This window comes from Hippocampus guttulatus, chromosome 13 (assembly GCF_054856545.1).
Source record: "Hippocampus guttulatus isolate MCC_2025c chromosome 13, RoL_Hgut_1.0, whole genome shotgun sequence".
In the NCBI taxonomy this organism is placed as follows: domain Eukaryota; kingdom Metazoa; phylum Chordata; class Actinopteri; order Syngnathiformes; family Syngnathidae; genus Hippocampus; species Hippocampus guttulatus.
In genome coordinates this window covers 18,890,207-18,915,022 of record NC_141273.1, presented here as the reverse complement: position 1 = coordinate 18,915,022, position 24,816 = coordinate 18,890,207, and the positions used below count along the sequence as shown (strand labels likewise).

The 24,816-nt window shown below is 43.5% G+C and overlaps 1 protein-coding gene across 1 annotated transcript in view; it reads left to right on the top strand.

Moving 5' to 3' along the window:
• daam1a (dishevelled associated activator of morphogenesis 1a) overlaps positions 1–24,816 on the top strand; it is a 90,986-nt gene that overhangs the window by 39,463 nt on the left and 26,707 nt on the right. Inside the window, exons 8-17 of the mRNA XM_086127343.1 lie at positions 4,699–4,809; positions 5,232–5,335; positions 5,416–5,482; positions 6,874–6,991; positions 7,101–7,239; positions 10,698–10,756; positions 11,189–11,376; positions 11,865–12,116; positions 13,614–13,721; positions 13,812–13,909. Of these exons, the coding sequence (XP_085983469.1) occupies positions 4,699–4,809; positions 5,232–5,335; positions 5,416–5,482; positions 6,874–6,991; positions 7,101–7,239; positions 10,698–10,756; positions 11,189–11,376; positions 11,865–12,116; positions 13,614–13,721; positions 13,812–13,909 (1,244 nt within the window). The remainder of the gene's footprint in view (positions 1–4,698; positions 4,810–5,231; positions 5,336–5,415; positions 5,483–6,873; positions 6,992–7,100; positions 7,240–10,697; positions 10,757–11,188; positions 11,377–11,864; positions 12,117–13,613; positions 13,722–13,811; positions 13,910–24,816) is intronic.

Below are 24,816 nucleotides of genomic sequence, written 5' to 3'. Positions count from 1 at the left end.
ACAAACACAATGTTAAAAACAGCATCAAATAAAATAAGAAAAAAATACAACAAAAAATAAATAAATAAAAATAATGGCTTTATGGTCCGAGTGAGTAGGCTTGTCTAAACAGATGTGTTTTGAGGCTGGATTTGAAATGTGTTGATGAGTCCGTATTACGAAGGTCAGCGGGGAGTGTGTTCCAGAGTTGGGGAGCAGAGCGACTGAAGCCTCTGTTTCCCATGGTGACGAGGCGAGCAGGGGGGACAGAGAGGAGGAAGAACGAAGAGAGCGGACTGGTGTAGGAATATGGATGAGGTCAGATAGGTATGGAGGGGCTAGGTTATGGATGGATTTGAATGTGAGGAGCAGGATTTTATATTGAATGCGGTGTAAAATGGGGAGCCAGTGGAGATGTTGGAGGACAGGTGTAATATGGTTTATGTATGGTGTGAGTGAGATAATGCGGGCGGCTGAATTTTGTACCAGCTGAAGCTTATGGAGGGTTTTTTGAGGGAGACCGAGCAGGAGGGAATTACAGTAATCGAGTCGCGAGGTGACGAGGGTATGAACAAGTATAGCAGTGGACTGAGGAGTGAGAGAAGAGCGGAGCCGGTGGATGTTTCTAAGATGATAATATGCAGAACGAGTGATGTGGTTGATATGTGAGGTGAAGGAGAGGGTGCTCTCAACGATGACACCCAGACTCTTGACCTGAGGAGAGGGGGAGTGGAAGAGCTGTCAAAGGGAATGGAGAAATTGTTTATTTTGTTTAGGGTGGATTTGGTGCCAATGAGGAGGAGTTCAGTTTTATTGCGATTCAATTTGAGGAAGTTTGAGGTGAACCAAGATTTTAATTCCTGCAGGCAGTTGGTTAGGGAGGATGGTGGGAGTATGGTATTAGGTTTGGTAGAGATGTAGAGCTGGGTGTCATCCGCGTAGCAGTGAAAGTTAATGTGATGTTTCCTGAAGATATTACCAACGAGGAGAAGATAGATTAGAAACAGCAAGGGGCCAAGGACAGAACCCTGAGGAACACCTGAAGTGAGGGGAAAGGGGTGAGATCTAAAACATTTGAGCTGGATAAACTGGGTGCGGTCAGAAAGATAGGAGCGGAACCAGGAGAGGGGGATGCTGGTGATGCCAATGGAGGAGAGTCTGTCGAGGAGGATGGAGTGAGAGATGGTGTCAAAGGCTGCACTGAGGTCAAGCAGGAGGAGGATGGCGAGTGAACCGGAGTCGACAGAGAGAAGAAGGTCATTGCATATTTTGAGGAGGGCAGTTTCGGTACTATGGAGGGGACGGAAGCCAGATTGAAATTGTTCGTAGAGGTTATTGGAGGAAAGATGGGTGTGAAGTTGAGCAGCTACTGTTTTTTCTAGAAGTTTGGAGATGAACGGGAGGTTTGATATGGGACGAAAGTTATTCAAGTCGGAGGGATCAGAGCCAGGTTTCTTCAGTATGGGAGTGACAGCAGCAGTTTTGAGATGGGAGGGTACAATGCCAGTAGAGAGGGAAGTTTGAATAATGTTAGTGATGAGAGGGGAGAGGGCCGGGATAGAAGCTTTGACTAGAACAGTAGGGAGAGGGTCAAGTTGACAAGTAGAGGATTTGGACTTCTGGATTAAGATGGAGATTTGGTGGACAGATGGGGAGGTGAATGCAGAGAACAGGTGTATAGGAACCGGGGAGAATGGAGAAGGAGGGTTGGGAGCAGATGAAGGGGTGAGCTGCTGGTGGATAAATTGGATTTTGGATGTAAAAAATACTTCATTAAGAGTACCATAATCATTTGGTTGCTGCCAGGTCTCAGTCAGACACAGAATGTCAAACTCACGGTCTGTCAGGAGGTCGTGGACGAACTGGCCCTTGCTCGTAAGGGAACGGATGTTCAGTAGGCCGACGTTGACAGCAGTGCAGCTGCGAGCGACCGCGATGCTATCCGACCTCGGGACGCGTGTTAACACAGAGGCATCCGCACGGCGTCCGGTGTTCTTCCGTGGGCGGCGAGCGGTGGACCAGAACGACCTGATGGAGCTGGAGTTGTCGTATTGATAGTTTCGACGTGAGCCCCGGTGAGTGCACCTTCGCCGGGGCACGTAAAGGATGTCCGGGTGTTGGAGCAGAGCAGGCGGTGGTGGACCGTGTGGATTAAAATAGGGTTTGAGCTCAGTGGCAGCATACTGGTGAAGCGCTTCCAATGGGTGGTGGAGAACAGACAGGACGAACCAGCAGAAAGCAAGCCACTCACAGCTGATCGACATAGCTGGACTGGAGTAATAAAGTCGGGAAGCAGCGACAGGTAGCAGGTAAGTTAGCCGCTAGCCGCAGCTCGACGGCAACTCAACACTCGATGACAGGCAATGACAGTTCGACCGATCGAGTGTGGATTGATCGTTGTTCACTCAGTGACCATAAAAGCAGGTCGACAAAAATATGTCGACTTTAAAAGATCAAAAAATTGACTTAAAAATCAAAAAAAATCACGGGGAGTAGCGGCGTCCAAAAATTCGCCAGCGTTCACTCCGGAAGTGCTCACGAAATAGGAGCATTCTACTATACATGATCTACTATACATGATCCACAATAGATATTTCTGCACTTTGCACACTTCAAAAGAGCATTCTTGCCTCTTTCTATCAGGTCTCCCACTTAGGTAGGCCGTGATATCTTTTTATTTTTATTTTTTTACAAACTCAGAGATCTACTGGTCTTGTATCTGGTTTATGTTTCTGCTGCATTCATGTTAAGACTCATGCTCATCATAGTGTATGTGTGTGTGTGCATGTGCGTGTGCGTGTGTGTGTGTGTGCGTGTGCGTGAACTGGTTTATCGCAGAAGGCTGACTGCTTGACAAGTAGATCTTGGGTCAAAAAAGTTGGGGCATCCCTATTCTAAGGGGGGAAAAATGTACACGTATATTTACAAGGGAACGTGAAGGTTGCCGTTGCGACTTGGATAAAAAGGAAAACTCCTTAGTCAATTAGTATTGTTCCTCCAGTAGACTTGTTTTATGCTCATGAGTGTAGCCAACAATAGTGGTTGGTGCCTTATTAACCCTCCAGGTATGTTTGCTTGTCAGGAACCCGTTCAATTTGCCCCGGTGCATTTTTTATGATCAAAAAGATGTCAGAACCCAAAAGATCAAGCACTCTTAATTTTTCATTACTAAGTAACTAACACAATTTTTTTTTTACTACAGAGGGGATTCGGCCATTGGCCGATCCTTCGGACACAGGTTCTTTTCTTTCTCTAAAATGTGGAATAAAACCTCAACACCATGACAATTTTTCTTCACTTAATCACAACGCAATACGAATCGTTACTGGCCTCTGTATCCTTTAGACGTCATTAGAGCGCAGTATTTATAAAGACAACATGTTCATGTGAGTTGGACAGTCACGCCCTCATGCAAAACATTAACAGAGAAAGTCAAAACCAATCTGATCCGGTTTGGTTGTAAAAGTTGGAGTGGTGAGACAGACCAGCCCCCCCCCCCCAACCCCCCACCCCCTGCTGTCTTCAGTCTGATCGTTCATGTGGTGCTAGCAACATAGATATTCGAGAAAACAGTTCCTTTTTGATGTTAAAATTTTCCTCTGAGAAGTCCTTATCAAGGTGCGTGTGATAAGGAACAATAAAGGAGAGAGTGAATCACAGTAAGCAGGAAATACTTCAAACAGTATCCTACATTCTTTCTTTCAAGAGTTTGAACAGCCAACAACAAAGGAGGTAGTAAATCATAGTAAGGGATGAAAATTCCTCTACATTAACAATATTTGATACTTACCTATAACAAGTTCAATTAGGACACGTCACTTGTTTTTCATCCAAAATAAAATAAAACCAAAAATATAAATGCATGTTCTAATGCACAGGTGTCAAAGTCAAGTCCCGGGGGCCAGATCAGGCCCGCCACGTCATTTAATGTGGCCCCCCGAAAGAAAATCATGTGCGTCAACTTGCACGATCCTTGCTAAAATCTGTACCAAAATGTCAAATTGTCATATACAATAAATGATGAGATTTTGCAATAATTTTGTTACCCTGTTTACACTCACTTGAACAATAATTGACGATTGTAGTTGGCTGATTTCCAAACTAGTAATACATTAAATTTGGTGTGTACAAGTAATAATGCAATGAGTTGTCTCATTTTTGTGGTTTCACTGTCGGCCCTCTGAAGGAAGACGTAACCCCAAAGTTGCCCGCAACAAAATTAGTTTGACACCCCTGTTCTAATGTTTCACCATTTTATCACTTTTGGAAGACAAACATATAAAACACAATCATTTTTTCCCCCTTTGGAAGCAACCGATAAGCAAGAGGGCCATGGTTACTTTACGATGGTGTGTTTTTGCCGATCCCAAGACGCACACACACACACACACACACACACACACACACACACACACACACACACACACACACACACACACACACACACACACACAATTCTACTTGATGCAGTCCCCTCTCCTGGACCTCAGTGTAGCTGCAGCAGCTGGGGTCGTTGGCAGGTGCTCCCTCTGTTGGATCTGCAGTACATAAATATTGTTTGGATCAATGAAGTGAAATTGGATAACAGAGCAACGTGCATGCCACATTGGTCACTTTGACAAAGTAGTTATGAATGCAGCCACAATTAATAGTTGCTGAGACCTTGCATGATTCGCTTGCACGACATGCCATGGTCTCTATTTTCTGTTTTGTGTGCAGACTCTCGTGACGGACCTGGATAGAGCCACAGGTCGCTACAGAGATGAAGTGAATCTAAAGACTGCCATTATGTCCTTCATTAATGCAGTATTGAGCCAAGGACCAGGCGAGGTAAAGATACTCCTGTCTGTTATTTTGAAGGACATTTTCACACATTTTGTTATTCCATTCTACTAAAATTTGACAATGATTTTGTTGTTCATACAGATGTCAATAAATGTTCCCTTCTCGAACTTGTTTCTTTAATTTCTCATTATCGCGGTCGGGTGAAAGTAGCTCATTGGTAAGGACTTGGGCTTTGGAATCAGAAGGTAACGGTTTGAGTCCCACGCAAACTAACCAAAGTGAAACTACTCGATAGAGAAATTCGAGTCTCCATTCTGACTACTGTTGAGATGCCCTTGAGCAAGGCACTGGATGAACCCCCCCAGTCTTAGTCCTGTGCCGCACTACTTGCATAACGCAGCATCTCTCATCGTATACATGTGTATTTTTTGTATTGTGGTCTTTTGGATGAATGTGTGCATCTTCAGACCAGTTTGGAGTTCCGTATCCACTTACGCTACGAGTTCCTGATGTTGGGCATTCAGACAGTCATTGATAAACTTCGCTCCCATGATAATGCAACACTGGACAGGTGCATAATCCGTGAAAGTCATTGAAACAGCATATTGTTGGAAGGCAACCTTCTCACACATTGCATCTGTTGTCTTTCAGACATCTGGACTTTTTTGAAATGCTGAGGAATGAGGATGAGCTTCTGTTGTCCAAACGCTTTGACCGTGTAAGTCTTTTCTCAAATAAAAACAACTCTACTTCTGGTCAGGGGCTCGCCCGCGACCCTTGTGAGGATAAGCGGATTGGAAAATGCATCGATGGATTGATGGATGATCTTGGATGCCCTATCAATCACTCTTTGCCCATTGTTCGGTCAAAATACACAACGGATAAAGAATTACAGAAACATAACATCCATTCTTTACACCCTGCTTGAAATCTCTTGGCAAATCAGCCACTTTATTAGCCTCCCACCCCGACTGCACTGCAATTATACTATAGCTGACTCATGGACAGAGGAACTCGGTCTTGCGTTGAGATCAGCCCAACTATTTCATCACAATCTGTCAAAATGACGGTTTTTGAAATAGGCAGTTAACATTTTCAACACTGCTTATCCTGAAGACCCTCTTCAGTGAAGAGGGTCACTGGAGTTGCTGGAGCCTATCACAGCTGTCTTGGAGCGAAAGTCACATTACTGCCTGAACTGGTTGCGAGCCAGTCGCAGAGCACATATCGAGACTGACAACCATTCAAACCCGCAATCACACTGTCACTAAGTAGCAACCGATCCCATGCTGCCCAAACGCAAGTCAGCCGAGTTTACAACTACACTATCAGCGACGCGTTATGAATTAAATGTATTACAGTGTTCCCTCACTTATCGCGGTTAATGGGAACCGGGACCCTGCCACGATAGGTGAAAAACCGCAAAGACGGTTTGCTTTTTGTGTAAGTATATGTGGGTAACAGCATGTTTAAAATATGGAAACAGTATTTATACTTTCCATATTTGAGACAAAGACAACAGCAGTACATGTATTTACTCCAATCTTTAATTATAAAACCTTATACAGTAATTAACATCCAGCAGCATTGCCTTCTGCGAGTCTTGTGTTAGTGGCGCTCTGACGGTGTAGCCGCCGTTAGCTTCCAGCTAGCTCCTGTGGCCAGCTATCCTTGCGTAGTCGACGTGTTTATGATACGACAATTAATCAGTATTGATGAGGAGGAGGAGGCGAAGAGAGACGTGCTGCTTTTTTCGGACAAGCCCAATCACCATCTCTCTCTCTCGCTCACTTTCTCTTGCGCTCTCTCTCTCTCTCTCACAAACACAACAGCGTGACGAGACACGCGAAGATGCGCAGCCAATCAGTTCACGGGATAAATCCACTCGTGCTGTCATTGGTCAATGTCGTTCGGGGAACCAATCATGCCTACAGTCATGTACAAAACCTGAGTCTTTCTGCATTTTTTCTAAATACAGTACTTTTGGGGGGAAAAAAACGCGATGTAGTGAAGCTGCGATAAATGAAGTGCGACATAGCGAGGGATCACTGTTTTATTATTACGACTACTAATAATAACAATGATACATGTGATTATGACTGATTTCAGGTTCATATTGAAACTAGAAGTGCAAGCCAGATGTTTGAGTTGATCAGGAAACGTCTTTCCCACACTGAAGCTTACCCTCACCTCCTGTCTGCACTGCAGCATTGTCTCATGATGCCATGTAAGGCTTTCTGGCTGTCGACATCTATACAATTTATGCAAACTGATTCAACCTGTATTCGATGCGCGTAGCAATAGTTCCTCACTTACTGACTGTTTTCTGTTCACAGTTAAGCAAAATAGTACCGTGGTTCACTATTGGGTACTGTTGGATCGGATAGTTCAGCAACTGGTTCTGCAGACAGACAAAGGCGAAAACCCAGATGTTGCTCCCCTGGAAGACTTCAATGTGAAAAATATTGTTCGAATGTGAGTATCATCAATGTTTTGGGTTGTGCACTGCTGGTACCAATAAAATTAGTTGTCCAGATCTATGAAGCAAGCAGTGTTTGCCTACAATCCCTTTTAAATTGTTTTGTAAATGGAAGCTCATTTGTATGTTCTCATCTATTTCACAGTTTGACTCTGAAAACAGAGATGCTCAAACTTTTCAGAGTTGAATAGATGGCCATGTTGGCTTTTTAAAATTAGAATTCCCTCTGAACTTGGATGTTCCCTCTCTGACCATGAACATCTTTTGGATGTTACTTGCTTATAAATAATTCCAAGCTTTAAATAACATTCGTTTTAAATTTACATTTAGGTCCAGAATTTTAGAAATGCCTCTTTGAAAAATAAATTGATTAAAAAAAAAAGTACAGAGCCCGATTAATCATCCTTACGACTCTTATCTGCACAGTGCACATCTTTTTGGGAGTTGTGGTCACGTTTTTTTGGAAGCCATTACAGCAGCTTAATTTCAGCCTTGCCTAATCCATTCCAGAACGAGTGAGGTGTTGGGGAGAATTGTCCTGTTGGAACATAAAAATTATATGATTCCGGTATTAGATGTCGAGGAATTGAATTGAGGTAAATTTAATTTTGAGGTAGTAATTCTTCAGTTAGGTTAGCACAGGGGTAGGGTGTCACATTGTGAGGTGGTGGTGGACCCCAAAAAGCAGGCAGGAGGGAGGAGCAGGGTGTACTTGAAGAATTGTTTTAAATATAGAGAAAACTAAATCCAAAACAAACAAAGTCCAAAGTATCAAACAAAACACATGACTGATGATAAAACATAACAATGACCAAAACATGACTGAAACATGACAAACAATCATGCCAGCAGCAAAGAGCACCAATGACCCGACCATGAGTGGTTGGGTGTGAGTCCTTTTATAGCCATAATTGCCGAACGACCAACAGGTGTGCAGCTGCAGGGAAAAGCCCCACAGTGCCAACTGTTGGTCACAAACCGAAACATGACATAGTTTTAGAGCCTTCTCGACTTCAACACACCTGATTCAAATGATCAGCTCATCAGCAAGTTCTGTAGAGGCCTAAAAAGATCATCCTCAATTGAATCAGGTGTGTTGGAGGAGGGAGGGATCGAAAACAGGCAGGATATGGCTCTCGAGGAACCGGAGTTTCCTATCCCTGGGTTAGCATATTTGAGATGCCATAAACCCCAAAGGCTCAAAGCTACCATGAACTGAAAACTGCTGGAATACCACTATCAAAATGTCCACGGTGAAAGAAGCTTTACTGCACCATTGGCTGCATTCGTAGTATCGAAGAAAAAAAAGCCCTTTTGAAACTAACACCTTCAAGCTGGAGTAAAATTTGCACCCCCCTGGAGAAAACTCCACCAGCCACCACTGTATTTAAGCACAGACTGTGTCTGTGTTTGTGTGTATATATATATATATATGTATATATATACATACATATATATATATATATATATATATATATATATATATATTCAATGGGCTACTGGAACAAAGCGGAGATGGGCGAGATGCGATAACATGGCTCTGTTGGAATGCTACTACTCAAGCAACCCTAGTCAGAGGGGTTACATGCAGAGAATGTGGGCTAAATGGTTACTTCGAAACCCACAGTCACGGTTGACCACGAACCAACATCCACAAACGGCAACTGCTGTAACAACTTGAGATTGATGAGGTACAACGCAGGTTCCATGGTGAAGGGCCCGAGGCTGCCAGATCAGAGGAGGAGGTCATACCAGAGATTGGGAGGCAAGCCCCAATGAATGCAGATGATGAGATTGGGAGGCCAGCCCCAATGAATGAAATGCTGAGCGAGGCAGCAACTGACCTGAAAGCTAAGATCATGGCGAGAATGAAAGCTGGGCAACCTAGAAACCGATTACAATGGCTATGTGAAGTACCACCTGAAAGTCTCATGGAAAGTGTGAATGCAGCACTGAGGGCGATCCCTACCGTAACGATCATGGAAAACAATGAGCTGATATACGCTTCAGCATCAGTGATCCTAGAGATGCTTGGCTATAAGAGCAACCATGGAAGCCATGAGATACGTTACCCACCATGGAAAAGACGGTTGGAGGCTAAGATCAAGGCGGCTCGGAAGGATGTGAGTCAATTGACGGAGGCCCAGAGAGGTGTGATGAAAAGGCCGATACCCGAGAGTTACATCCAGATGACCATACCGGAAGCACTCGAAAATGCCAAACAAAGGCTCCAAGCCTTGTCCAGCCGCCTAAAGCGGTACACGAAAGAGAATGAGGCCAGACGAATAAACAGGCTGTTCGCAACACAACCTGCGAAAGTGTACGCTCAGTGGCAGGGTCCTAACAACAGAGCCGACCCACCAAGACTGGAAACTGAAAGGTACTGGAAAGACATATGGGAGAAGGAGGTTGCGCATAACAGCAGTGCACAATGGCTGGCGACCCTGAGAGAGGAGCACAGCAACCTCCCTGAACAGAACCCAGTTACCATAACAGTGGCAGACATACAGAAAAGAGTCTCAGATATGAAGAACTGGACAGCACCAGGCCCGGACATGGTCCACACCAACTGGCTAAAGAAACTCACAGCACTCCATGAGCGCCTAGCAGCACAAATGAACCACCTGCTGAGGGATGGGACTCACCCAGGATGGCAAACCGAAGGGCGAACGATCCTGATCATGAAGTGGAGTCGTTCGTTGCAATGCGAATGATTTTAGCTTGAGTCGAGCTGTGGACAATGTTGACAGGCTTGCATGCAGTAGCCATACATTTAGCTATGGCTTCAGCAAATTTGTTCTTCGTCGTGTCATCCATTTTCTTCGCTTTGAAATGATCCATAGCTGTCTGTCTGAGACAAGGGGGCGGAGTACTCATGTCAGCTGTGTGCTTGCCATTAAGTGGTATTTCAGACTCGACGTGTTATGATGATAGCTCAGTTTACGACTGCAAAACATACAGGTAACTTTGGTCTTGTCAGTGGAACAATCTGGCAACTTTTTAAAAGTAAACTTTCCATTCATAAACTCTAAGTATCCGTTTTCGGTGTCTCGCGCTGCCGTGGCTGGCAAAACAAACGTGCGTGGACCTGTGCAGCGCGCTTGTTGTTTTGTTTCTGGTTTATTTATAGAGCAACGTAACATCCGCTGTGACGTGTGCCACATTAATCTCGCGAGAAAAATTTTTATCCCGTTAAAATTCATTTACATTAATGCCAATAAAAACGCGCTGACAGCTCTAATATATATATATATACTGTATATATGTATGTAATATTGTTTTAAACAAATGAAATGTATGTTGTATAATTATTAAATCCTGTAAAAAAGACCATTAAAATATCAATAAGCACAAGTGAAAGTTACTGCATGTACTCTATTCAGGAGGACATCTTTGTGTATGTTACCTAAAAAAAAGTTCCTTGAAACTTGTCTGCTTATGTTTTGCTCAAAAGGCTCGTCAAGGAAAATGAAGTCAGGCATTGGAAAGATCAAGCAGATTCAATGCGAAAAGGTGAGAAACGAACCCCACATTTCTTCTGAACCTGTTCATGTGGTGACCAAAATAAAGTGGAACATACAGACACGTAGATTTTTTTAAATATCATCAAAAATGAGAAATTTAGCTGGAGATCAAAAATAATTCATATCGCTACCCAAATATCTTATTTTTGGGGTTGTAATGTAATGTACTGTTTATCATGAATTGGCAGCTCTTCTCCTCACTGCTCCCATGATTTCATTTGAACAGAGTGAAGAGTCACACTCCCCTCAAAGAAAAGGACTACTTATTTACTGCCGTTTATTACTGCTATGTGTAATGTGTAATACAATTTCTATACTTCTATGTCTTTTGAAGCTCTTATCGCTTATGTGTAGCTTACCACACAATTTTAACAGCAGAAGGTTTAATAATTATTTCAAGACAACTTTTTCCCCACCCTAGATCATCAGGAACTAAAACAACGTTTTGAAAAGAAAGAAAGGGAGTGTGAGGCCAAGAATAAGGAAAAAGAAGACATGATGGCAATGCTGAACAAGTTGAAAGACAAACTGGAGCGAGAGTGCAATGACCACAAGCAAGCCAAACAACAACTGGTGGAACTCTCTGCTCGGCTGCAGCAACTCGGTTCTGTATGTTCGCAACACAATGATCGAATATTTATCAAGGAGTTGAAACCAACGGGTCTGCATTTCACAATGAAATAATCCAGGTGCAGTTGACCGATAAAGTTATCCAGGGTTATGCATTTGAAAATGCATGTGAGATGTACAAAATCAAAACAAATGCATACCAAAAAGAAAAAAGAAAACATCCACCGTGTGCTGTATATTAAATTAATGGGTGTCCATAACCATAAATGAATCAAATAAATTCCAGACAGAGCCACATTTGCCAAAGTAGAATTATGTTTTTTTTTTAATTGAACATATTCTGCCCAAAAAATCTCATAAAAGGGAATTTAAGCAAAATGAAATTCATTTCAATTATTTTTCATTTTCTTTATGGGTTTCATTGTTTTTTTTAAGTGTGTTTGTCCACTTATTTGAATCAAAATGTAATCTATTTTCTTGCATGGCAATGATTCAACAAGTGATTGATTATTTACTGCTCTAATTAGGCATCCAGTGTTCCGGGGGGACCTCCTGTGACAGGAGGCAATTTGGTTCCTCTTCTTCCTGTTCCGTCTCCTGCTCTTCCTCCACCTCTTCCCCCACCAGGAGGGCTGGCAGCTTTTGGTATTACTCCATTTGCTCCACCACCTCCACCTCCACCTCCACCTCCAGGGGCTCCTCTTGGAAGTATCACGCAGAAAAATATTCCTCAGCCAACAAACCCAATGAAGTCATTCAACTGGAGCAAGCTACCTGAGGTACAAGTATTGCTGACTGTCATGTCGGTGAGACATGTGTGGCTTGTTGTCACATGGGTAAGGTGTCACACTGCAATTATCTTCTCCACCAGAGGACACAACTAAAAGGTGGAATGTTTTCTTCCTTTGTATGATCAGGGGCGGTGTCCTGCCTGAAAAGAGGATGCAGGCACACTGTAAGATGAGATAAGCGCAGATGAACCATTTTGCACAACCCAAAGTAAAAAAACTAAATTAACTTTATTCATTTCAAATCTACCTTCTTCAAGATAAAAATCCTATCAGTTATATGTGAGGCAGAAGAGAGATTCAGCCATCTTGTCATACCGCAGGCATTGCTCCATCTAAAGATACTTTTCAACTGGAGCTTGTATTAGAAAACACAGTAGTTTGGGGCGAAATATCAATCATTATGGGATCTGTTGTCATGGATGGGACCCTGAAAGATGCACCCCTGAAAATCAGTTCACATATGCCAGAATTCAGAAGACGTGTCTGACCAGTGAGGAAACGTGTTAGTTTGGGTTTGTTTGAATGTTTCTAAGTAGACCTTGCAGTTGTTGAGAGTTTCTTGATGAACCAACGCTTTCTTGTTTGTCATTCAATTTAGTCTTGAATTTTCAGTTGAAGAAATGTAAAACATTTAAGGCTGGAAGCCATGGCCAAAGTGCCAGCAGTCCCTATGCTTGATATGGTAACCTTTCTTCAATGACTTTTTCAAGGTCAATGATAAACATTTCCTGTGCCTGACTTCAATGCTCACTTTCAAGTGAAAGAATAGCAAGAATTTTCCAATCCAGTTTGACATCTTCCAACAGATAGTGAGACAACTTACCCCATGGTGGGGCAACGTGCCACATGTTCACACTTATTAAATTGCTTATGACGCTGCACATACACAAAATATGGAATTGGTATGATAGGAATGAATGAAAATGATATAATAACAAAATATTGTATACATCTGAGACTTTGGTCTCTCTTCTGGTACACATTTTGTTTATGTTGTAAAATCTGGACTACAGAGCTCACCTAATAATAAGCAGCATGCACTACATTTTTAAAGGAATAGACAGTTTGCACACACATACGCCTCACCTCTCTAGAAGCCACAGGTGCCCACGTTGTAACAGGAGAGAGATATTTACAAAGAAAGATGGGACACAGAAAGCGGTTTCAAAGGTTAAATAACATACCTTAACTTTACGCTTCATTAAATAAGCCGCAGAGTTGAAAGCGTGTGCCAAAAGTCGCGGCTTATGGTCCGGAAATTATGGTACATGTATGTGATGTATTCCAAGACATATATGAGTGTAAAAAGTGTGACATCAAGCCTTGGTCTCCCCTACAGGGTTGCATGACATACATAGCACCAGGTCATGACAGACCAATAGGTCATGACAGACAACAAAAATATTGGATGAACTGTGACACCATGAGCAGAAACTGGACAATTATACCTAACAGATCATTTTTTTTGTTGTTTTTTTTCCGCAGAGCAAAATAAAAGGCACTATCTGGGCAGAAATTGACGATCTCAAGGCATTCAAAGTTCTGGATCTTGACAAATTCCAGCAGACGTTCTCAGCTTACCAAAGGCCACAAGTAATTTGACGCTTCAGTATTTTGCAACTTAACATTTTGGCTGCAAAATGCAAAAAGATCTAAACATTGAACAATTTCCCTGTTTAACAGAAAGAAACTGATGATGACAATGCCATTGTAAGGAGAGTCAAAGAGCTTTCTGTGATCGATGGTCGCAGAGCGCAAAACTGCAACATTCTGCTGTCACGGTCAGTGTGTGCAATGAATGAAAAAAGCCAACTAAATAATGACAAATAGTCATTTCATACTGCTCAAACTGTTATGCTTTAAAACCGTGTCTCCCAATCAGAGGTGCGTGTACCCCTCTGGATACATGAGCACATTGTTGGGGGTACATGGTAACTTTTAAGAGTTTATTTTTCCCAGATCAATAACTTGAGGCACAACCGCGCCAAAAGCATGCCAGCCGTGTGTCGTCTCAAGTGCTTTATCAAAGCTCAGCTGACTGATGAAAAGAAAATCAAGTTGCTATAGTGGGTTTTGTACGAGCTGATATTTCAAGTTCAATTTTCTGTTGTGAGGGGACTTATTCAAAGGAGCTCTTTTTTGTGTGTTAAATGCTATATGAGTTCATCCATGCATCCATCCCTCCATTTTCTGACCCACTTATCCTCACAAGGGTCGCGGGGCATGCTGGAGCCATATCCCAGCTGTCTTTGGGCAGGAGGCGGGGGACACCCTGAACCGGTTGCCGGCCAATCGTAGGGCACACATAGACATATAACCGTCCGCACTCACACTCACACCTTGGGACAATTTTGAGTGCCCAATCAACCTGCGTCGATCTCGGCTCCGGCCTTCCTGTGTGGATTTTGGACGTTCTCCCCGTGCCTGCGTGGGTTTTCTCCGGGTACTCCACTTTCCTCCCACATTCCAAAAACATGCATGGCAGGCTGATTGAACACTCAAAATTGTCCCTAAGTGTGAGTGTGAGCGCGGATGGTTGTTCTTCTCTGTGTGCCCTGCGATTGGCTGGGAACCGGTTCAGGGTGTCCCCACCTACTGCCCGAAGACAGCTAGGATAGACCCCCCCCCCATCAGAAAATGAATGGATGGATGCACTCCAATTAGTGATGTTTGGGGATGACAAAGAGGGTGTTGGAGTGCTAAGAGGGATAGGAAGGATCCAGCATTAAATGGCAGAGAGGAGGTAGTGGTAACAAATAAAAGGTAAAGCAAAGCTACTGATGAAGACATGATTTGCTACCTTACGGTGAAAAAAGCTAAATCTTCGGAAATGTACAGTAAGTAGGTAATTTTCCGAAGAGTTGGGGAGAATCAGTTATCAAGCCCACTCAGCCCTGCCTGAGCGCAGCGCATCAGATGACATTGAGGTCGGATATATGCAACCTGGCCGTTCAGACTGCGATCGCATTGCAAAAATAAAATAAAAAATCCAAGACTTATCCGACCAAGGAACACATATGAAAGTGTCCCAGTTCAGATTTGACCAATTTGGAATTGAGCCTTTCAGACTGTCATTAAAAAAATAATCAGATACAGGTAAGATTGATCTTGATCAGATTTGCACGCAGTCTGAACCTGGTCTATATCGCTTACCTTCATCTGTCAGATGCAAGTTAGCCAGGTGTGTAAACTGTGTAGCTAAGGCAGGGGTCGGCAACCCAAAATGTTGAAAGAGCCATATTGGACCAAAATGAACAAAAAACAAAAATGTCTGGAGCCGCAAAAAAAAAGAGCCTGATAATGAAGGCAACACATGCTGTATGTATCTATATGAGCTATCTTAGCTTGCTATCAGCATGACTACGTTTGCTACAAATACACAACGAGCATTCATGATTAAAAGTTTTTTTTCCGCCTGCAGTTCATCCTGTAGAGGAGGGGTGCCCAAACCTTTTTGACGGAAGGTCTACTTTTCGAACAACGAACCTCCCGCGATCGACCCGTTATTGCACACGCGCGCATACGCACACACTTACACACGTATGCCGTAATGAGCAACAGCCAGAACGGCCTCTAAGATGAACAAGGCACGGACTATCGTAGCTCACGTGTAAAACTTTTTCTCTTGGCCGCCCAGATTCCCATTCTTAGCAAGTCCCCTCTGTGAATTGTACATGAAAAGAGCTGTTTTTTCAAGTTTTTTTTCAACAACAGCCTTCTGACTGACATCCCGCCCTGCTAATAGAAACGTGTGTCGCAGGTTATGACGCAAATATTCGTTGACGAAATGTTGACATTTAAGTCTTTATTCCGACACATTTTTACAGCATCGGAAAACGATAATAATGTTTGTGTCATGTTTGTCCTCTGACAGAAACCATACTGTAATATCTGTTTCTTGTTATTTGTGTATTTAAGGGTTAGTTGAGTAGGGGCTGACGTCATAGAGAGGGGGCGAGCCAGGTTGAGGAGTCAGTCTGAGTGTGGAAAGCATGGGCGTGAGTTGTGGCCAGCAGCAGCTCCTGTGAATGTGTTTAAATTAAGAGCCACGTGTTGCCGACCCCTGAGCTAAGGTTACTCGGTTAGACAGTTTACATTAGGGGTGTCCAAACCCAGTCATCAAGGGCCACTGTCCTGCCTTTTTCCAACTGTCCCAGGAGCAACACACCTGATTCAAAGCATCAGGATCATTCTAATGCTGCTTCAGAGCTGGCTGATGAGCTGATCATTTGAATCAGGTGTGTTGCAAAAGCTGGAAAAAAGGCAGGACAGTGGCCCTTCAGGCCCGGAGCTGGACATGCCTGGTGTACATTACCAATAGCTGGTAAACTATGAACTTAACTTCATTTCAGCTTTGCATTTAATTGAGAAAACAACAAAGTGATGGATAAGACATTTCAGAGACTGTGTTTTTGAAACTATAACTTTAAAAAGTCATTGTTATTTAAGAATAGACATCGATACATAAAGTCTACTTGAAATTATTTTCTTGTGGTGAGCATGTTCGACGTATTTGATTTGGTGTAAACTAGAAATTTGGAGGGGCAGATGCTTAAAGTTGCAACTTTTTTTCTCGATCAATATACAGCAAATACAATATGTACCCAAATTGCTCATTTGTGGCCATTCAATATAAATGTATAACTCGCTTGTGAACAGTCGGGTAAGCAAAGCGAGCTCCTTTCATGTAAATGCTAAGTCAAGTCAAGTCAACTGTATTTATAGAGCACTTTCAAACAGCCATCGCTGCATACAAAGTGCTGTACATGGAGCAATTTAACATGCACAATAAACAGTAAGACAAATCGGTAATAAAGACGGTAGAAAGCACCAAACAGTAAAACCAAGAACAAATGTAAGTCATGCTGAGTCGAATGCCAAAGAATACAAGTGAGTTTTGAGGAGGGTTTTGAAGATGGGCAGCGAGGAGGCTTGCCAAATGTTCAGTGGGAGGTCATTCCAGAGAGAGAGACCAGCAACAGAAAAGGCTTGATCCCCTCTGAGCCTCAGTTTAGTTCTTGGTACTTCTAATAATGTCTGGTCCACAGACCTGAGGCGCCGGGCAGGTGTGTAGGGGCGGATGAGCTCAGAGAGGTAAGGTGGCGCGAGATTATTCAGAGATTTGAAAACAAATAAGAGGATCTTGAAAATAACTCTAAAATGTATGGGGAGCCAGTGAAGGGATGCCAGAGTAGGAGTTATGTGCTCCCTCTTACGAGTACCAGTCAAGAGGCGAGCAGCGGCATTCTGGACCAGCTGAAGGCGCTTAATGGAGGACTGGCTGACTCCAAAGTAAAGGGCATTGCAGTAATCGAGCCGGGATGTGACAAAGGCATGAATTACTGTCTCAAAGTGTTCATGTGAGAGGAGAGGTTTTATTTTGGCCAACTGCCTAAGGTGAAATAAGCTGGATTTAACAACGGCACCAATTTGCCGATCAAGTTTGAAATCACTGTCCAGTTTAAGGCCCAAGTTTGAGACTGTTGACTTAAGATAAGGAGACAGGGGGCCCAAGTCTACAGGATGGGATGTACAAGGGCCACTGGGACCAAACGATATCACCTCTGTCTTCTTTTCATTGAATTTCAAGACATTTTGTGCCATCCAGGTTTTGATTTCTTCCTCCCAAATGGGAGCAGATAAGCGAGAACAGCAGAGGCCCCAGAATTGAGCCCTGTGGAACACCACATGACAGGGGAGCATTGCGTGACTCAGAGCAGCCAAGGCTGACACAAAAGGTTCTCTCAGCTAAATAGGACCTAAACCACTCAGGTGCACTGCTGCCAATGCCCACCAAGTGCTGCAAACGAGTCAGCAGAATACTGTGATCCACTGTATCAAATGCTGCAGTTAAGTCCAATAAAACTAGACACACGTGGTCTCTAGCGTCATTTGCCAGGAAGATGTCATTAGAAACGCGTAACAGGGCTGACTCCGTGCTATGCATCGTCTTGAAACCTGACTGGAAGACCTCCAAGATGTTATGTTCATCCAAGAAAAAATTCAACTGCATGTGCACCACTTTTTCCAGAATTTTGGAAATGAAAGGCAGTTTGGAAATGGGCCTGAAACTTGACAGCACATCTGGATCAAGACCAGGTTTCTTGATCAAGGGTTGGACCACAGCATGTTTAAACTGTTGAGGAACTATCCCAGAAGAGAGGCTGCTGTTAATGATATCCAAGACCGATGCACCAACACTCGGGAGAACCTCCTGAAAGAAGTGCGGGGGAAGAGAGTCGCAGGGGGAGCCAGATGGCTTCGTCTGGCGAACTACATCCTCCAAAAGCGTCAAGGACACAGTTTCAAAAGAATTTAGCACAGCTGAACATGCTAACATAGAGGTAAAGGCCAGCGCAAACGATGATGGACAAGAAATAGGAGTCAGACTGATTTTTTTTCTTTCCTCTTTTAGCCTAGGAATAAGCTACAAAGACATTCTCAAAATCTGATGAAAATGTAGCTTTTTGCTAATGCTGATTGCCAAAGAACTGAAAATATTTGAAATTAGAGAGTCTCAATTTCTTTCGGTAGGCTACATGTTTATAACGCAATAGAACACAATAATCTGTGGGCCTTGCAAATCAGTCAAAAACAGCGGCGATTGAGGAGTTTGCTCCAATGGCTGGGATTCAATGAGTTAAGAGCCGCATGATACCAGGGAGGGAAAATGGCTCGATTTATATTCACTTTTGTTGCAAATGGTTTCGACATTAATGGCTGTGTTTTGAGTTATTTTGAGGGGAATTTACACTGATATATAAACTGTCCACTGACTGCATTACATTGCACGATAGAAAAGTGCCATTTCTTTCGATTTGTCCATGAAAAGATATCAGAATCAGAATCAAATTTATTGGCCAACTATATAAAACACACACAGGGAATTTACCTGTATGTTCCCAGTTACAACCCGTCCAGGGGAACAAAACAATGACCAACAGGGGGAGACAGAACGAAAGCCTGGCGGTTCACTGTTAAGTGCCCCGATATCTTCGATGTGAAAAGAAAACAACAGGGAAGAAGAGGGGTAAAAAAACCCCCAGACAGATTCCAACTATTCTCCTGAAGTAGGAGCATGGTTTGAGCACGTGAACAGAACCTCAGTACATGTAGCGTACATTTAAGAGAAAAGTACAACAAATCTCAAAACTTAGAGTCGTGAACTTCTTGCTTGGCTCTCGACAAAGGCGGACGCTTTTGCTTTCTGCTCCTGTCCCCCACCCCCATCCCCACCCCCACCCTTCCCTGCTCGCCACTCAGTCCATGTACTGTCTTTTGTCTAACTTTCTTAGCCTCCTGTCGTATTTTCATCCGAAAACAAACATGGAATTGGTTGGCTGATCTCTCGATGCCAATGACAAAATTTTCTCGACGAGAAGAGCAGGCAGTGGGAGCCTACTTGCCCCTCGGGGACTTTTGCTGCTGGGTACACCCTAGATCCTTGGAGGAAGCGGAGAATGGTGTGCCTGTCAACACTGTCCATTGAGGATGTGGAAGACATCTACATTATCGGCCTTCCGATAACAGGTATGCTGCTGTTCGTTGTGAGCAGTTTCCTGATCTATCGCAAAATTCAACCGACGGGAGCGGCTCTATTGGAAGTGAAGAGGCTGCCGGTCTAAGGATGGCATAGTGCGGATGTCCAACACTCAGACTCACACTGTGCTCAACCACAAACTGTTGCGGTTTTGGAGCATCTCTGCAAGATGGTCAAGGACTTGGAGAAACTGGAATCCGTGCTCAAATATTGACAGAAATCATGGATTTGGCTGATCGACGCCACTAGAGACACATAAGCCATGGACTCAAGGCTGTCTTAAATTCTTGGGCAGCCTGCTACCAAAACAACATCTGCTATCTCGACCTTCCCCTGATGAAAGTATGCACGGAAGCTAGTCCCCCACCATCACCCCCTCCTGCATACACTCCCTTGTATCACCGTCTTCATTGTTTATGTCTTGTGACCTGTTGTAACTGTCATATGCTTGTGCAGGAGTTTTTTGCCTAACTCAAATTATCCTCAAAATTAGGATAGTTCGAGCGTGGGTTTTTTTCTCCCCCTCTCCCTCCCTTGTGGTTTCTTTCTGACTTCCGGGTTGAGTGAACGCTGGCGCGTTTGGCTGCCGCTGCCCAACCCGTATTGTTTTGTGTTTTTTGTTCTTGTAAAGTGTCCTTGGGTGTCTTGAAAGGCGCTTATAAATAAAATGTATTATTATTATTATTATGAATGGGGAGGATGGAAGAGGTGTGGGGGACAGGGAAACGCGTCACAATCAGATTGGCGGGCGGTTCAGTATGGGAGCACTGCAGCCAAACAGGTTGGAGCATGTCGAGCTGGAGAAAATAGCAATCCGACAAAGACGTTTATATTGCAGGGCATGTGTTATTGTCTTCTGTTTATGTCTGCATGTTGAGCACTTGCGGCTGAAGGGCAGACTCGGGCTCATGAAGGAGGGGTAAAGGGCAAATAGGAATGCAAGTGTCCTATTGAATTTTTTCCATCCAGGGGAAAATCCAGAGAGCAGTTGTTTTGGGAACAGGCCGTCCATAACTCCAGACAGCCTTGAAGGTGTTTTAGCTTTTGACTTCTCAATGAGGTCAATTTGCCGAATCCTCAATCAATCATTCAGTTTATTCCAGGCCGCCGGGCCAACTACACCTCGTTCTTTTCCATTTTGCGAAGCGACTCCATCACTGAATCCGCTTTGCAATTGACTTCGGTCAATGCTAGAGTCTGAGTGTTGATCATTCATTAGAAGGGAACAAGCTGCCGGCCTTAAAAGATAGGCCTTCGGCAAACGCGTGGAGCTCCCGGCCGTACGAGCAAAAAACGGAGAAAAAAAACGACAAAAGAACGGAGGCTGCGACCCGAACATAGGATAAGATGGATATGAACAAAGCTCTGTCGGGAAAGGGAAGGGAGAAGAAGAAGAAGAGCGAGAAACAGACTGAAAACACGCACGACGAAGATGAAGGGGGATCAGCGTTAGCGGCTACTGCTAACATAGCATTAGCTCGCGACATCGACAATCAACCTGCCTGGGCCTCGGCATTGCAGGCTAATCTACAGAGCGGACTCTGAGAAATAAGAGCCAAAATGGACACGGGACAACACCATTTAGACGGCAAGTTGGACAGAATCGTCAAACAAATGGAGGAGATGAAACAAGGACTAGAAAACTTGCGGGAGGAAACAACAGAAAGCTTGAATCCGTGAACGCTGACATCCGGGTGCAAAGGAAGGATATAGAGATGCTGGAAGAAAGAGCAGGTGAAGTGGAGGACTGGAGTACAGAGGTACAGGAAATTCTTACTGTCTCACTCGAACAACAAAGGAAGCTCCAACAGAAAGTGGCCGACTGGGAAGGAAGGTCGAGGAGGAACAACATCCGAATTTGGGGACTGAAAGAGGGGGTCGAGGGAGATTCCACAATCGACTTTGTTGATAAGCTGATCCATAAAGAGCTGGGAATCCCCGGAGATACAAAGGGCGCACAGAGCGCTTGCTCCAAAGCCATTATTGAACAAACCACCACGAGCGATGATAGTAAACTTCCTGAGATTCAACATCAAAGAAAACGTACTCAAGACGGCCTGGCGAACGCCGCTTCAAGTGAAGGGGAACAGAGTGACCTTTGACCATGACTACGCGACAGAAGTGGCAGCTAAACGTCGAGAATATGCTGGACTTAAAAAAATTCTAAAGGAGAAGGGAATTAGGTTCCAGTCCCCGATGGACACACTGAGGGTCCACTGGACTGAAGGAGTGAAAATATACAACAGCGCTCAGGAGGTGGCGGAGGCGATGCGGATGAGAGGGTGGCAGGTGCCCAGCCTTGGACAAGAGAACCCGACGACACAACAGAGACTGGAGGCAGCGCGCAAGTGGACAAAGACCAAGAGATGAATGTGAGAAAATTTGAACGAGACAAGGAGAATGAAGGACAAAAGCTGCGGAACAAAGAACTCGGACAGGAATGCAGTTGTTTTCAAAGGACTTTTGGAAGCCACATAACTTTCTTTAATTTCCCTAGTTCAACGGTTGGTGAGTAAAGAACAAATTTTATGTGGGGATGCTGTTAAAAGTTTTTGAAGGGGGGAGCAACTTTGAGTCGAGATAATTAGAAATCTGTCGACAGGCTCTGAATGTTCGGGTGTAAACGAAGGATATATAGAGCAATGTAATTTGATTGATAGGCGGGATTTCATTTCCCGAAATAATCCACTGAAGAAGGTTAAAGAATGTTTAGAAATCTACAAAGCTCTGGCCGGGAGCTCTTGTACTGAATTGTTGGACTTTTGTAGTGAGCTTGGGAGATCAGCACTGGAGATGATCTCTGCCACTAAGGGGGCCCTCTCACAAGGAGAGGCTTTACCCCCCACCCACCAACAGGGGAAAGGGGATGTGAAAAGGGAATCCCTTAAAGCTTTGGAGGTTCGATTTCTGATTGTTGATGACAATTTTTTATGTTTTACGGTTACAGTGTTTAGTATGTATGTTGTGATCGGTGACATGGGGGTAAATATAGGATATTCCAGAAAGAATGATGGTTCAACATAGAGACATTAAGGTGGTGTCATTAAATGTGAATGGCATGAACAACCCACTAAAGAGGGGGAAGGTGTTGACAAAATTAAGAAAGGAGGAGATGCAGGTCATTTTTTTACAAGAAACACACCTGACGCCACAAGAACATGAAAAATTGAAAAGGTTTGGGTACACTAATACATACTATAGTTCATTTAAAGAATGCCATAGAAGAGGGGTGGCTATATTAATGAAAAACTCAGTGAAATTTGAAATTGACAAAGAGATAAAGGATAGAGAAGGGCGGTATATAGTGGTCAAGGGGACGATGGAAGGCGAGAAGGTCACATTAATCAATGTATATGCTCCACCAGATAGTGAAAGGAATTTTTTTGAAGACCTTTTCAACGTCATAGCTGTGGAAATGGATGGGATCTTGATATGCGGAGGGGACTTCAATGTGGTGCTGAACCATGACTTAGATACAACAAGCACAAGGAAGTCTAGGATACATATAACCAAGTGCATCAACACACAAATAAAACAACTAGGGATAATTGATGTATGGAGCGATGCACACGCGTTACATAGAGACTACACACATTACTCTCATCCACATGCAACCTATGCTAGAATAGACTATTTTTTCATGAAGATGGAGGATAGACACAGGGTGGAAGAATGCAGAATTGGTGTCACAGATTTGTCAGACCACAGCGCTGTGTATACGACAGTGAAATTGACCAGTAGAAGGAAATCTACAATTTGGAGGTTGAATGTAGGTTTATTGAATGATAAGGAATTGGTACAAGAAATAAAGGGAGATATAGTCAAATATAGGGAAGAAAATGACAATGGAGAAGTTAACCCAAATATTGTGTGGGATGCTCTGAAAGCAGTAATAAGAGGAAAACTTATAGCACATGCAATACGGCTTAAAAGGATAAGACAAGAATCATATGAAAACTTAACAAGACAACTGAAAGAACTTGAAGACCAGCATAAAAGAACAAATAACGCAGAGGTACTTATGAAGGTCACAGACACTAGAAAGGAAGTAGATCGAATATTATTAACGGAGGTGGAAAAAAGAGCACGGTTTGTGAAACAGGTTTACTATGAAGGGGGGTCCAGGGCAAGTAAATTACTGGCACGAAGGTTAAGGGTACAACAAGTGTTGAACACAATTCATAAGATTAGGTGCCCCAGAACGAATGAATTATTAAAAGAACCAAAGGAAATAGAGGAAGCATTTCAGCAGTATTATAAGACTTTATATACACAACCAGATGCAGCAGACGAAGAGAGTATCACAACATTTTTGGAGGGCCTGGAATTACCATCAATAGGGGAAGAAGATAATGAATCCCTGAACTCTGAAATTACTGCAGAAGAATTGGAGATCGCAATCAGCGGAACAAAAAACTGTAAAGCTGCGGGTCGTGATGGCTTCCCCTCAGAGTTTTACAAGATATTTAGACAGGAACTACGTCCCCTTTTGCTATCTTCACTACGATATACCATGAAGGAGGGCAAGATTCCACCGTCATGGAAAGAGGCAATAGTCTCTATAATCCCCAAAGAGGGCAAAAATAAAGAGTTATGTAGTAGCTACAGACCAATATCCATACTTAACGTCGATTATAAGATCTATACCTCAATCATATCCAAAAGATTCGAGACTTTCATGCCTGAAATTATAGAAAGAGACCAGACGGGTTTTGTCAAAGGTAGACAGGCCCAGGATAATATAAGAAAAACTTTACACATAGTGGAGGCGATTCGGAAGACAGGAATGAGTGCAGTGTTGGTGAGCATGGATGCAGAAAAGGCATTCGATAGTGTGCGGTGGGTCTATCTATATAAAGTCATGGAAAAATTCGGCTTCAATAGAGATTCGATTAGAGTTGTACAGACACTGTATAATGGGCCGACTGCAAGAGTGAAAGTGAATGGCAGCTTGACGGACCGAATAACACTTGAAAGGTCGACCAGACAAGGATGTTGCCTCTCACCAACACTATTCAATATCTTCATCGAACCCCTAGCCCAGGCAATCAGACAGAATCACAACATCAAAGGCGTGGAGCTGAGAGGCTCAGAACACAAATTGAGCCTGTTTGCCGATGATCTGATAGCATACGTAACACAACCGGA